Source organism: Neolamprologus multifasciatus, chromosome 2 (assembly GCF_963576455.1).
Source record: "Neolamprologus multifasciatus chromosome 2, fNeoMul1.2, whole genome shotgun sequence".
In the NCBI taxonomy this organism is placed as follows: Eukaryota; Metazoa; Chordata; class Actinopteri; order Cichliformes; family Cichlidae; genus Neolamprologus; species Neolamprologus multifasciatus.
In genome coordinates, this window is record NC_140440.1 from 32,698,059 (window position 1) to 32,713,315 (window position 15,257).

Below are 15,257 nucleotides of genomic sequence, written 5' to 3' on the forward strand. Positions count from 1 at the left end.
TCCATTGTTACGTTCTTTGGCCCTGCTGTAACACCAAACGCAGCTGTTGTGTTATGAGAGAAAATGCAATTTTGATGAATATTTCTCTTTACAGAAGCCTTATCTCATCACTTGGAATCTCCGGTCAGGATTTCATTGAGGACTGCCAGCAATTAAGGGGATTTCGATTCTTATCTAATTCGGGAATTACACATCCAAACTGGGATCTATGAGCGGAAAAGTGGCGAAGCCTAAAGAAGACAAGGATGCTTCCAAGGGTAAGAGAAGAGCCTTGGCTTGCATAGCTTGCTTTATCCCCAAATTACAGGTTTAAACGCGACCACGCGCTCATTCATTCCCTGCATGGTGCTCAAATCACCCTTTGAGGTTTGACTGAAAACAATACCAACCACTGGATGGTTCACCATTCCCAGCACGATGCATGTGGATATTGCTGTTTGAGATATGCTATTGCAGGCCCATACGCTGCACGATGTGTTGAGTTTGAGATCACATGCGTTTCTTGCCTTGACTTGGTGATCGTCAGAAACGCAGATGATTTAGCAAAGGCAATATGTTACAGGGTGTGTGTTACAGGATGTTAATGAGGTAACCAGTATAACCAGTGTAGCGATGGTGGTGGCATCCTATTGTGTCACTGGCATCCTGTTGAAAGGTCCCTTTGTGTTTCTCGCTCGTACACTGAGCCGCACACTCTCGTCACATCTGCACTGCCACGAAGCGCGGAGCCCTCTCGGTCTTGTAGCTCGAGTTTATGACCTGTGGCGTAACAAAGAGGCTCCGTATCTCTGAGAAAAAAGGAAGTAAACTGCCTTGGCATTGCCATGGAGACAGAATGGAGACAGGTTGCCAAAGAAACCTAGAGGGACTAATCGCAACCGTTCCGTCCTGATGTGCGGGACAGCTTACGCACCGTCACACACGTTACTGCGTCTTTGTCCTCGTGCTCAGTTTTCTATTAAAAGATTAAAAAAAACCCACACACCAGAGAGGACAGGACCTTTCGCGTCAGTAAATATCTGGGCATTATTTCCCCTAAAATAACTCTTAATTGCAACCAGTAAAAACGGCTGTTTCCCAGGTTTAGTGACGGAATAAAATGCCCAACACTCACACCGTGGCAGCGTGCCCATAACAGTCTTCCTGTTTACTTACAGCATAGAAATGCAATTGAATCTCCCTACTATCGTGTTCTGACTCCGCTTGAAGTGCTTACAACAAATCAATGAACTTATTGGCTTATTTTGGCAACACTGCTACCTGACTTTTGGTGTTACTATATGTGGTACAGATGCATCCTAATCAGGGTACTACAGAATATTACATTTTTTATTAACATTTAATCTTTATTAATAGGCATTAATAAAATATTACTGCCTAGTGAGCTATTGAGCATACCTCATCCAAAGCTGCTTTCCTGGAGGAGGGCACAGAAGGAAAGATTTGGTGTCATGGTGCATTTGTTGTTAAAACACTCTACTTCTCAACCTCTGTGGTTAATTTGTTGATACATTTAACAAAACATATAATGGAAAAATAGATATTCTTTTGATATTATATAACCTTTAGATCCATAGTATGTCTAGTATGTCTTTTTAATGTTTATAGTATAAGATGCTTGACAACTAACTTCTGCATCTAAAATAAAACACCGGTAAGGGAAGCTTACCAGTTTTTTGCTGAATGTGCAGTGAGTAAAACGTGCTTTAATTGATTTCAAGATTAACCTCCACGGGAGCTTTTGTTCTTGTCTCCCACTGGAAATCAACGGCACGCTCTCTGGAAGCACTATCGCCCAAACTATCAGATGACAGCAAAACATCTTCAACTTAACTATGAGTGTTCACTAAGGCTCGTCTCCTTTTATAAATTGACAGAAAAACACACAAATGTGGTGTAGCTGACGTGCTTTCGTGTGAGAGGAAAAAAACTAGAAGGGGCTCGGGGGAGGACAGTAGACTGTGAATTGCTGAGAGGGTCATTTGGTACCAGCTGCCCTCCATCGGAGACTTGAATTGCACAAGAGCCGAGAACCGCATGGGGAAAATCACCACCGACCCTGCCAATGTTGGCAACCACCTGTCCCACAAATTATTTCAGGGAAACAGTCCATTAAAGCCGGAACCACCTGCCATCTCCACAGCTCCCTTTTCCCCCTGCAAGCTGTTGGACTACAGAAGCTTCTCACTGCCCCGCTTTTTTTGAACAGAGTGATACCCCCTTTGTTCTTACTTTTAAAAAAAAAAACTCTCTTGCCAAGCTGCTTAAATTACCTATGATGGCACATTTTAATTTTATTTTAGTAGTATGTCTTTTGCAGTTGAAGTTCTCTGAATACTTACATCTTTACAAAAACATTATTTGGTTAGAAAATTAAAAAAAAAAGAGGGGTCGAGCATGAGCGTCTAGTTTTTGCATCTACAGACAGATTTAAATCCTGAAAAGTACAAGTAATGTTCTCTGTGGGGGTCCTAGTAGTGATCATACCACAAAGACATGCTATTCAAGCTGTCACTCAGTAAAAAAGTCACTTTTTGTTACAGGATGTTTTCTTGGTGACTCAGTTTTGTGACAGGGCACTGTTTTCTCTCTCCGACTCCCTCGGGGATTTATTTTGTTAGCAAAGCATGTGAAAACAGAAAACATGGCTCTGTGTATACCAGTATCAACACCAGTGAATCACGTTGTGTTAGTTTCCCCTTGTCCTTGTGAAGCTTAGTTGTGCGGACAAAGCGATGTGTCAAAGCATGACGTATACACTCGCTCGGCTTTATAACTTTCCAGGGCTTGAAGCCTCTCTCATGTAACTCTCGTGCATATGCATTAACAGTTGAGACGATTAACTCTCCATCGGTTATACAAACATTTGTATGTGTTTTACTTCATGGTCCAATTTAACGTACATTTCTCTGAATGCTTTTTATCATCATTTTGCTAATTTATCATTATAATCAGTTAAAGATTCCATATTTCTGAAAAAAAAAAAAAACCCAACAACTTTGTGCTTCTGTTACTTTCCTCAGACTTGATCCTAGCGCAGTGCATTGATAAACCCCCTCTTGGGCTATGAGTGTCAGCCAGTCGATTCACGTCTGCCTCAGACTGCAGGACAAAGTGCAGAAGAAGACATAAGTCCTGCATATTTGCAGGGAGATTAATTCAGCTCAGCGCCAGCCACAGAAATGAATCAATAGATATGCAGAGAACAGTTTGGAGCTGCTTCATTAATCACAGTGCAGGCAACTCTATCCTCCACAACACTGACACCTGCTCTGGTCTCATCAGCAAAACCAAATACTGTCTACAGTGTCATTAACTTCTTTTAATCTAATGAGGCTCTTCAAGAATCTCCTTTGAACAATCTGTGGTGAAGGGAGGATCCACTGCTTTAATCATTAAGACTCTATTAAATGCCTTCAGCACCCGTGCTGTTGTGAACTCTCTCGGGATGTTTTAACAAAAATAAGACACAGCATGCAGTGACAGGATTGGCATTTGTGAGATCAACTTGTAGTTAATAGTTTGACATGCAGGGGTCCAACAAAAGTCACGCCAGGGTGAAAAATGACTCCAAACAAAGTTTCAACATTGTAAACTCACAGGATTTTCTCACATTTGTCTGGCTCAGATTCATAATATTTATTCAGCATACTGTATCAACACAAAATGCATCTTTTCCCCCAGTTTATGTCCTTTTTAGTGACTGTACTACCAAAATTGTGAAGTTTAAATAGCTTAACATTCCCTTGATATTGAAGTGTTTGGATATTCTAATCTTGTCAGAGTATGTCAGGATCTCTTTTAGGAATGGTAACACGATGAACAGATTATAGATTGTCTTTTCTTTTCTATGTCAATCCAAACAGGTTATCTTCTTCATTACACTACAAGGCCATACTTTGTCCCAACTTTGTCCCAACTTTGAAGTTAGTGACAAGATGTCAATGTGTGAAAGTGGGTGGTTCTGCACTGTCAGATGCTTTGCTTGTACTGACGCAGATCCGGATACACGACCTCAAGGAAACTGGCTCGCCTCCTGAGCGGAGTCTAATGCCACTCAGATCTCCGAGTGGCATCAGTGATCTGCCACTTCCCATTGCTGGATTGTGTGCTGATCGGTGTTTGAGAATGTTGAAGGCCTGTCTGTTCAGTTCCTAAGCTTGGGTTTCTGACTCAGGGTCCCCTGTGACAGGTTTCTGGTGCGTTTTTTCACATGAAAGGTGTGTTTTGGTTCAGCATGACAGCTGCATTGTTGGAAATGGTTATGCATTGATCATTTAGCAGTAAAATACATCTGAACGTACGTGTTTAGGATGAAGACATTTTAATCGTATTAATTTCTCAACTTTGAAATGGAAACTATGCTATGTTTTACGTCATTGCTGCCAGAAATGTTCTGCCCCTAAAATCTCTAAATGCTTCACTGCGGGTGCATTAGTCTGCCTGCTGCTGGTAATCCACAGAGCTGCGTGTCTTCTGAGGTGAGGCTTTTGTGAGCGGCTGGCCTCCCTCAGAAAACAAACCCGCAGGTTGTTTGTGAAAGCTGTGTAAGCTGACCTAGTACTAAATTTTAAAGTTAAGTGACCACTACCAGCCGTGTGAATAAGCTCATGTAATAAGCTCACGGGGTTGGAACATAGTAGCTGAAATAGTTTTTTGTGCTTAAGCGATGAGTCAAAAAAGGTCCCAAATGACAATTACGCTGCTTCCTGCTCTGCCTATCTCTTCCTGTGAACCTCTTGCCATTTCAGAAAAGATCACATGAGTATTTTCAGACTGTAGAAGCATATGGCCGATAGAAAGGTTTTAAAGTGCCTCTATAGTTTATACTGCACTTTGCATTTTTCAACTAATCTTTGCAGTTTTATATTGTGAAATACCTGGTTGTTAATTTACACATGTCATGTGACTAAGAGGGGCTAAAGACATTTAATCCTTATTACTTAAAAAAGGCCATGAATGCTCTTTGCTGAATATCACAGCTGTTTAGCAAGCATGCAATTATCTGTTAATCTAATCTCAAAAATAATGGGCCATGTTTTTTTTTTTTAAACAATGATAATAACATTTTTTTTTTAATATTATGTTCATTGTATTAACTTCCAATTCTTCCAATAAAAGTTACTCAACATGGTCTTGTAATTAACATTATCCCCCCAAAATTGCTAACAACCAACTCATGTAAATATATGGGATGAAAAACAAGGCTCAATATACAGTACATGGGGTATGCATGAATTGGCACAGGAACTGGGATGAGTAAGAATTTGTATGAGAATCCGGGATCAGAAAGGGTTCTTATGAGGTTCAAGGTAGTTTTTATTCCAGTTATTAAGGTAGTGTCATTATACCAGCACAGTTGATGGAAATTAAATGGAATACACAAAGGCTACGTTCACACTGCAGGTCTTAATGCTCAATTCCGATTTTTTGATCAAATCCGATTTTTTTGTCTGCTCGTTCACACTACAAATAAAATGCGACAGCAAACGCGCTCTAGTGTGAACGCTCAAAGCGGCCGCATGCGCAAAAGAAGACTTCACACACAACGCGCTCTGTTTAGACCCAGAGCAAACAGTATTGTTTGACTGATGGCCCTTAATATAAAGACTTTACGTTTCCCAATTTTTGCTTTAAGTTATTTTGTTATTTACATAACAATGTAAATAACCTAATAATGATCCTTATTGCTGTTTTAGAGGAGCGCTGCTTCAAAGGATAGTTGCAGATTTCTGTCAGAATCTGCAGATTATACAGTACAAATAAAATGTTCACGTTTCTCCAACGTTGTCTTCCCAGCAGTTTCACCGGATGGCCAGGAAGCGTTCGCGATGTCTTCTCCGGCGCTGATAATTGGCGTCTGTCTTGTGTCAGTGACGTAAAAGACGGATTTAATGCGACTTGACCATCAAACAGCAGTCGCTTTCTAAAACATCAGATATGTATCAGATTCAGTACCACATACGAAAGTGACCCAGATCGGATTTGAAAATATCGGATTTGTGCCGTTCACACTGTCACACCATGATCAGATATGGGTCGCATAGGGTCAAAAAAATCGGATTTGATGCGCTTTCGCCTGCAGTGTGAACGTAGCCAAAAATAAGTTACTGACTTCCTTGTCACACAACGCGAACAGATAAAATATCAAAATTAATGTTTTTGCCGTTTCCTATTTTTGACTTCTGCACAAAACGAGTGCGTTTTAACACAACAACAACAACATGTTCTTTTCCAAAGTCCTCTTCAGATCTGACTACGGCCTGCTAATGCTAACATGGTCCATGATAGTAATCTTATTGCTTCACTTGAATCATTTCATCAAAATGATTGTGTGAACTAAAAGTCTGACAGTAGGTATGGGATTATTCACTACCTGTGGATTTTGGATTACCGCAGTTTTACTTTCAGAAATGCACTCCGCGCTACAGCAGTTAATCCCATCTAAAGATAATCCCCCATAATTGTGGTTGTGTGTGTCAAACTGGCTGATAACAAAATAAAAATCTCTCTCAATAAGGAAAGAACAGAAATATTTCAGATTGGGATTGCTGTGTTTTGCTTACTTAAAAAGTATGAGATAAACCACTTTTACGCAAGTGTGAGCTTCAGATTATTGGACCTACTTACACTTTCCTATAGCTGCTAATGTCAGTAAGCCAAGTTGAGGTTAGCCACCTTCATGTTGGCTCAGGGATTTAATGAGGGAAGAAGAACATTTTTCCCAGTGGTCTATTATCTGCTAAATTTAACAAAGATAAAATCAGCAGAAAATGGAATCATTTTCTGGTCTCCTTTCCGCTGCTGTTATAATGAAAGCACGTTTAAATGGCATTTCTTAGTTTCTTTTTTATGCTCATCATCTAGAAATGCACAAATGGCAAACAGAATTACATCCTCCTCATATAATACTGTTGCCAGGTGTGAGAAAATCCAGCTCTGATTGTTAATTGACTCAGCGCAGATCTAGTGCTGTTAGCCCGGCTGAGATGAAGGAAAGCGTTCATCTGTTCAACTGAGCATGTGGCAGGAGTGACTCAGCCTTCACACCACCTTGGGCTCACATACAGTTCGTGTACGGTATGCAACACGTGCAGTTCTGCAGAAGCTTTACCACAGATGTTCTTTCCAATTATCCCCAAACATATGGAACCAAGTGGATCCTTTATTGCTGAGCAATTTGTGTTTCTAAGTATAGACATTGTTAATTACATTAAGCACATTTTAGCAACATATTTTTAACTGTAAATGCTGTACTTACTACAACAGACAATGAATGAGGAGCTATCGGATGTTTTGAGGGCAGAAAGAGGTCACAGAAGCAATTACAGCATCCCAAGGTTACCATAGAAGCCATGTGCCCTGTCATCCACAGAGCCTAGTGGGACGGGAACAGTGTCGCATAAAGTTATTGTGAAATAAAGATTCAAAAGGGGACATTTTCGGCTCAGAGTGACAGCACTGAAATGTTTCTGTTAATGCTTTAACATCATGTCACGTTCAAAGGTGTCATGGCCTTGGTTTCTGTATTTGAAATGATGCTCAGGATTAATAGTTGCTCTGCACATTAACTAATTAAAGTTGATGATAATTATAAAGGGGATTAAGCCGAGGTAGGAAAGGGACAAGATAAGGATGAACCAGTGGTAATAAACAGGATCTACAGGCTGAGCAGGTCTGGGAAACAGCATCTAACTGGCCAGCAGTGCTTATGGTAAGGGAAAATGATTGCCTCAGGTTTGAACAGAATGCAGATTAGTGACTGACAGCCTCTTAATGCCGGACAAGGCTGTAGTCTCTGTAGAGTGAATTCAACCGGAAGACTCCAAAGCAGCAGACCACCATCTCCTCTGCAAAACGTGCAGAGAATAGTTAAAAGGATTACCAGCTTCTTGCTCTCCTCCAGTCCTGCAGCTGTTTCACAAGCAAGTTACAGGCAGGGCCACACTTCAGCTTGCATCAGTGATCTACCTTGGCAGTTCACTGTCTATGAGAAAAAAATATCAGTGTTGGAAGCACAAGGGTAATACTTAACTGATCCGATATATTGTTCGATTGGGAAAGATAAAAGCATTTTTTATGAAGTATTGTTACATCCCCTGGCTAGTCTAGGGGGTTGGAGGGACGAACATAAAGGTGGATAGAGAAGGAGGAGCCAAGATGGTAATTTTAGTAGGTTTATTTAACACTGGTGATGGGATTCGGGTCCAGACTGAGGTGTAATGTCAGGGAGAGCCAAGGCCAACATAACAAACAAAACATCCCTGATGTAGAAATAAAAGAAATTTACCTAACTCCAAAGAAACAAAATACACAACCCATAACCTACCTAACAACACATAAACAGGAGAAAACAGGGTGTCAAAGCAAAAGGCAGCTCTCCCCTACAAGCAGTCTGAACAAGACAACAACAATGCTCATACCAGCTACAAAGGCATGCAAGCCTGCTCAGGTATGGCAACCAAAATGGCCAGAGGGCACAGAAGCACAGCTCCACAGGCCTTAAATAGTGCTCTGCTGATTACCAATCAGCCGGACTCTGCGCAGCATCCAATCAGGACAGAGGAGGTGGAGCCTGGACAAAACAAAGGGTTAATAGGGAGAAGAGACATCCTCCTGGGGGATGTAACAAGTATGATCTAAAGTGTTCATGAGCTTATACAGTATTTTCTACTATAAGATAGCGTCTGTTTTTAATGTGGTGCCATGTAAGGGCCCGAAGATCACAAGCGTTCAGTATCTGATTTTCTGCCTGATCCCTTGCGCACAGAGATTTCTCTGAAATCTTTAAATCATATTATGGCGCCTAGATGATGTAATTTCCAAATCCTTTGCAATTTCATTCAACAACAAGAATTATTTATTCATTTACACAGTTTCCTTAAGATTTTTTTTTCCTCAAAGAGTCAGACTTTGATGCTGAAAGCTTGTCCAAGCTTTTGGTATCCATAACCCTACATTATTAAAATATGTTGCTGGCATCTAATTTAATAAATCAATCTTAAAAACTGGCTATAAGATTAAACATTAAACATTTTTATTGGGCTGGAATAAAACCCTTTGAGCTTGGGTCATGACAGTGATGATATATGGCAGAGAAAGGAAGGATAATACATTCTTAGGAAACTATTCAACACAAAGAACTTTCACGAATTTAGAAACACGACTTATTAAGCCTTGAAGACGTAAATGCCACAGCCACTGTTGAAAATGTTGGTAATGTGCCTTTATGTGCATTTGGAGTAATATTTTAGTACTCAATGTGTGAAAAAGATGACACAAGTGTTAAATGCGAGTGGGCCTTCTGTTTCAAAGATGTGAGAAAGAATAAAGAAGAAAGACATTGTTAAGATGACTGCTAAATATAGCAATGCTCCTTCACTGGTCCCTGAAGCCAATTTTACACAGTCTGGAGCAGCGAGCATCACGGCTGCGCCTGCCTCCTTTTCATCAGGGAGACATCATTTACATAATGAGACGCTGCCACGGCAACAAAGCCCCAATAAGCATGGAAGTCGTCAGTCATGGGTGGAGGATATCGAGGTGGCTCGCTTACATGCATTGAACGCAGCACTGCAAACGTGCGTGCTGTGACCCAGACAAAGGAAAATGCATGCTGATACACAGCTCATTATAAAATGAAAAGGGAAAGGCAACAGTAAATTAGTGCCTCCTATTGTTTTTCTTAATAAATTTGTAATTTGGATAACATTTTATTAGCGTTTCTAATAATTCAAAAGTATATGTAAGGTTTAGCTCCCAAGCTCTTCATAGATTATGTTGCCCAGGATTATATAGTGAAAACCAGTTAAAACTAGCACAACACTGACCAACCAGAGTGGTAAAATGCTCTCTCCGCATGAAATCATCATCACGCTAATAGCCCGATAAAACCATATAACATAAGAAGGAAAACTTTACAGTTTAATGGGCAACTTTTACTCTTAATTGTGAATCACAACATTTTTTTCAGTACTTCCCATATGGAAAAGAAATAGTAAAAACATATATGACTTACCCATGATTTATATATGATTTACTCATGAAAGTGGCCACTTTCATGAGTAAATCATATATAAATCATATAAGGCTTACTTGATTTACTCATGAAAGTGGCCACTTTCTCATTACTTTTAGATACTTTTTTAGTAAGTATACAAAACATACAAGTTTCATTATATAATTTTTCAAGGGATCTTATATGTGTTTTCACTCTTGTATGCTTTTCATACAAGTTTCATACAAGACAGATAAAAACTTTATAAGATTTATATATATCTTTTCCATATGGGTTACCAGAAAAAAAGTGACCTTAATGTGAAGCCACAGCCAGAACATCTTCCGATAAACTGCCCTGAAGTTAGTCTGGCATTGACAGACAAATGCAAAATAGTTTTCATCTTCTCAGTTCAGTTGAAATCTTCTTCAGGGTTTATTAAAGGCATAGGCCACATGTCCCTGGGATGTTATTGGACTGCTCAGCTACTAATCAGAGAAAAAAACAAAAACAAAACAGAGATGTTGTGAAATAGCACTGAGCAACAGAGGAATGTCAGAGATGTTAGTCATCATATCAACCCTTATAATTATTGTGATTGAGCAGTGTTGGGGAGTAACGGAATACATGTACCGCCGTTACGTATTTAAAATACAAAATATGAGTAACTGTATTCCGTTACAGTTACCGTTTAAAAAGGTGGTATTTAGAATACAGTTACTTTGTTGAAATAAATGGATTACACGGCGGTACTTCCCTGTTTCATATTGTCACGGGTCAGGACTGTTTGGGTTTTGTTTGACAGCTACGTTCTGTTGTTCCAGGCGGCAGCGTTACGGTTGCCATGGTTACAGGGTGACGCTCTCTCTCTGCGTGTTTCCTGGGTGAGAGAGGCCTTTTTGTTGTTGTTGTGCTAAGCTAATAGGCAGAATGCTACAGGTATAGCGCTAAAGAATGTAGCATCATAGGCAGTGTAGTCCGTGCTGCAGGGAGAATGGACTGCCATACACGTTATGTGTCTGTGAGCGAGGGAGGGAGAAAAAGGAAAAGTACGAGCTGTCATCGAGCAAAAACGGGAGCTGGAAGCATGTAAATATAATAATAACCACTGCAGCCAAGAAGAGAGCCTGACGAGCCCAGTTGTAAGTAAGCTATTAAGACTCGACTGTACACCGTGTTCGTGTTTTCCTCCAAAAACAATAAGTTCCGTTAGTGCAGCCTTTCAACGCCTCTCTCTGTCTCTGGCTAGCAAACTTGACCCAGACAACAAAGTAAAGCTAGTTTTCAGCTACGAGCCGACACAGAACCCACCGTATTAGCCAGAGGTCCCTTTACTACGGTTCGGAGCCGCGGACCTTCAGTAACAGTAATAAATCACAGCAATAGTACATTCACGTAGTTGTAAACAGCATAATATATTAAGTAATCCAAAGTATTCAGAATACATTACTCTCATTGAGTAACGTAACGGAATACATTACAGAATACATTTTGGGGCATGTATTCTGTAATCTGTAATGGAATACATTTTAAAAGTAACCTTTCCAACACTGTGTAAGAGTAACATGAAGTCTCACTGGAAACACGAGGGCTAGTCTTAACACAAAGTCTTTTCCAGGCATTCCTGATACAAACCATAGCACTCTAAGTACTACCCTACCAGAAACTTTTGTACAAGCTGCGTTAGGATTGGATACTTGATAATGTGGAAACGGTTAAAACTGCTTGAAAGCAAACACCGTGGTGCTACAGTTTCCCCACCGTTAACCTCATAGTCAGTGGACGTTTAGCCAGGCGGCGGTGTGATTCAGTTTCCTGCCTTAAAACTTTTTTCTTTGTTTTGCCAGATGTCATTAGAGATTCTCTGTACTGAATGATCACATCGTTTTCAATGTAATTAGAGGAGACAAGTCTCTGCCTACACTGCAGCGCTGAGATAGAGAAAGACAAAAGAGATGGAGAGTTAAGAGAGAGAGACAGCTGGAGAGAGAGAGAGAGAGAGATGGCAGTCAGTGATCTAACAGTAATACATAACAGCAGAACTGGCCAGCATAAAGAAGATGAACAGTGCTGTAGGCGAGATGAAAAGGTTACGTGCAATAATGCCAAAATATTTCAGCTTTGCTTAAAGGTTACAGTGGAAAATTAGGACAAAGACAATGTTAAATTGCTTCAGTTCCTTTGGTTACTGGGGGACCTTGCACAATATCTTATAGTAGCAATGTCACCTGAAATAAAGCGGATTCCAGTTTTATTTAATTTTATATTTCTAATCAGTAATAGATGTGTATAGTTTCAGAAGAGCCGATGAGAACACCAATGCGTCCTGCACAATGCTCTGCAGTTGTGTACCCACTCCTTTGTGTTCCTGACCTTTATGTCGTGTGTTTGCTGTGCTGTGTAATCAAGTGGTCACTTGTTTCCCCTGGTCTTATAGAACAAAGACGTGACTCTCGCACCAACATTTAGAACATGTTTGACAGAGCAGGAAATAAACTGAAATCCCCAAACAGCAGAGTCAGAAATAGCTCTTGTTTTCACATGGTACAAGTGTGTGTGTGTGTGTGTGTGTGTGTGTTAATGCTTTTTATGTCTGGTCTGCCAGAGTTATCTTAGGATTTTGCAGGCTATACTCTGTAAATCAGAATTGACAGCATCTGGCATCAGTTTATGAGGTAGACTTAATGTGATTTTCTTTCATGTTTGTATTGTGATAGTATTCTGTGTATTGTACTATGCACATACAGATCGATATACAGCCTGTGTAGAAGACTGTTGGCTTTTCGGACACATTTGAGCAGGTAAACATTTTAAAAAAATTACCTGAAAATGTGACACAGAATCAATTAGAATTTCAATGAGAGAAAAAGCTGATGTTTTTCATGGAAAAGTAAGAGTAGTCTACATCATTCTTTATTCTATATTATTCAAATATAGAAAAGTTAGTGTCACAGGATTCAGAGTAGGTGCTAATGATTAGGGAGACTTATTTAACTCCATGTCATCATGTCACGTCCGGTGTGGCAGATGTGTGGAATAGGAGATAGGACCCAAAAGGCGGCAGCTCTGGTGCAGATGAGTAGAAAAGTAGTACAAAAGAAAATACAACAGCAATGGCGCGGGTGAAGGTGTAGCAGAAAACCTAAACTGGGTAAACTAACAAAACAAACCAGAAACGTAGATGCAGGGAGGTTCGGGGAAATACATACGGAGAGACGCAGGGAGACCGAGGGGAAACAACACAGACGAACCAGCACGAGGACGAGGTAACACACTGTGGCTGTATCCCAATTCAGGGTCTGCAGCCTTAAAGGCCGCATTTTAAGGCCGATTACGTCACAGTGGCGCGCCGAAGGCTGTCCCAATTCAAAGGCTGCTCGAAATGCGGCCCTCAAATGCGTCCTTCATTTCCCTGAATTTTAAGGCTGTGGCAATGTAGACTTCGTGGCCGAACATATCCCACAATTCATAGCGCGGCAGTCGGTGGGGATAATTTTGCTGCAGACGAAGAAGCAGAGCAGCCGAAGAGTAAACTGTGAAAAGTAAGCACTGAATATTATGTCACTTATTTATGTGCAAATGTTTAATAATGAGGAACATTAAAACATTACTGTTGGCCACATGTCGGCAAAGTTATGTGACATTAGTGACGTTTGTACTAACTTGGTTTTAAAGCCTTTACTTTAAAATATACACCGTTCAATAGCTGAGCTTACAGAGAATGATCAAAGCTCATGTAAACAAACAAACAAATGAACAAAAGATTTTCTCTTTCATTTCTGTCAAACAAAGCTGTATGAAACGTTTCCAGCTGTCAGTATCATGGTTGCTAGGCAACCTGGGCAGCGCTACGGAGGCTAGACCGTCCCATTTCACAAGCCTCGCACTTCCGGCCTTAGCGGTCTTTGAGTACGCGGCCCTTGTGGACCGTTAAGGCTGCGTACTTTAAGGCTGCAGACCCTGAATTGGGATACAGCCTATAAATACACACGGCAGGAATCAGGGGATGGGAAACAGGAGGGGAACACACCTGGAAGACATCACAACTGACGAGGCAGGGGAAACGTAAACAGAACACACTGACATAAGACACAGACTTTCACAATAAAACAGGAACTTACACATGAAAGGACACAAACTAAGAAACGCGGACAAGATACAGGAACACACGGGCAGAACAGAGTAAACACTAAACAGGAAGAACAAAACCAATAATCACACAAATAGAAAACACAAAACGCTGGGTCAAAAGGACCCAGGACCATGACACATCAAGTGTTTTTTGTGCTGTTAAAGTGTGTGATGTCATCTACCGAGACCTAAGCTGCTCCACGAGAACTTCAGGGAAAAAACGCGAGATTATTAGTGTTTCACACGACTGCCAACTTGTATAAATACGAGAAGATACATTTTGATGAAAAAAGTCTGCCATAACTCAAAAATGTCATCTCATCTGTAGGCAGTTGTCACAACTGATGGTGTCAAATTGGATACATCTTTAATTATAAAGAGGTTTTACAAACAGGAGAAATTATTTACAATAAAAATGTGCTCTGGACAGATGAATCAGTGACATAGTTGCTTTGAAATGGTAGTATTTGGAGTTGCTTTGCTGACTTGGCGACTGGGGAACATTATGTGATTTAACTGTGAATTTCACATCATATCAAAAAAGTGCTTAAACTGTAAGTATACCTTTGATCCTAAGCACCACTAGCAAATCCACCCAGGGATGGCTCAAGAAGAAGAAATGAAGAGTTATGGAATGGGTAGTCAAAGATCTGAATTCTGCTGAACTGTAGGATATTTGAAAGAGAGCAGCACATGCGAGCAAAAGCTCAAACATCTTAAACTGAACTGAAAACATTTTGGAAGGAAGAGTAGCAAACCTTTTTCAAAAGGACCATTTCCTGGTGGATGGGGCTGAACTGGCTTCAAAAGCTGAGGATGTGCTTACTTTTTCTGAAGAGGAATTTTACATCTATTGATACTTTTGCTAAATAAATCTTTGCTTTGTTCACTATATGTGCATTTTAGAAGAAAACATTATCTTCTATCTACGTGTTACACAAAATTAGCTGATAAATAAGGTATAAAATTGGAGACTTTCACAATTTTACAGATTTTTTTATACATTGAAATCTAGATTTGGACAAAATAAAAAATGGGAAGAAATCCCCTTGAACTCTAATACTAATAATGATTAAAATGATCAATATCCAAAAGTTGATTCTGTTCATCTGGACGTAGCGTTTTCTGG

The 15,257-nt window shown here is 40.2% G+C and overlaps 1 protein-coding gene and 1 long non-coding RNA gene across 3 annotated transcripts in view; one reads left to right on the forward strand and one right to left on the reverse strand.

Annotated features, from left to right (window-relative positions):
• Nucleotides 1-15,257, reverse strand: part of LOC146524889 (uncharacterized) — a 275,208-nt gene that overhangs the window by 181,317 nt on the left and 78,634 nt on the right. The window lies entirely within an intron of this gene.
• fgf13a (fibroblast growth factor 13a) overlaps nt 1-15,257 on the forward strand; it is a 104,223-nt gene that overhangs the window by 847 nt on the left and 88,119 nt on the right. For both annotated transcript variants that reach the window (XM_085170311.1, XM_085170292.1), the window contains exon 2: nt 95-257. In XM_085170311.1, coding sequence (XP_085026437.1) covers nt 209-257 — 49 coding nt within the window. In that variant the 5' untranslated portion in view covers nt 95-208. The remainder of the gene's footprint in view (nt 1-94; nt 258-15,257) is intronic.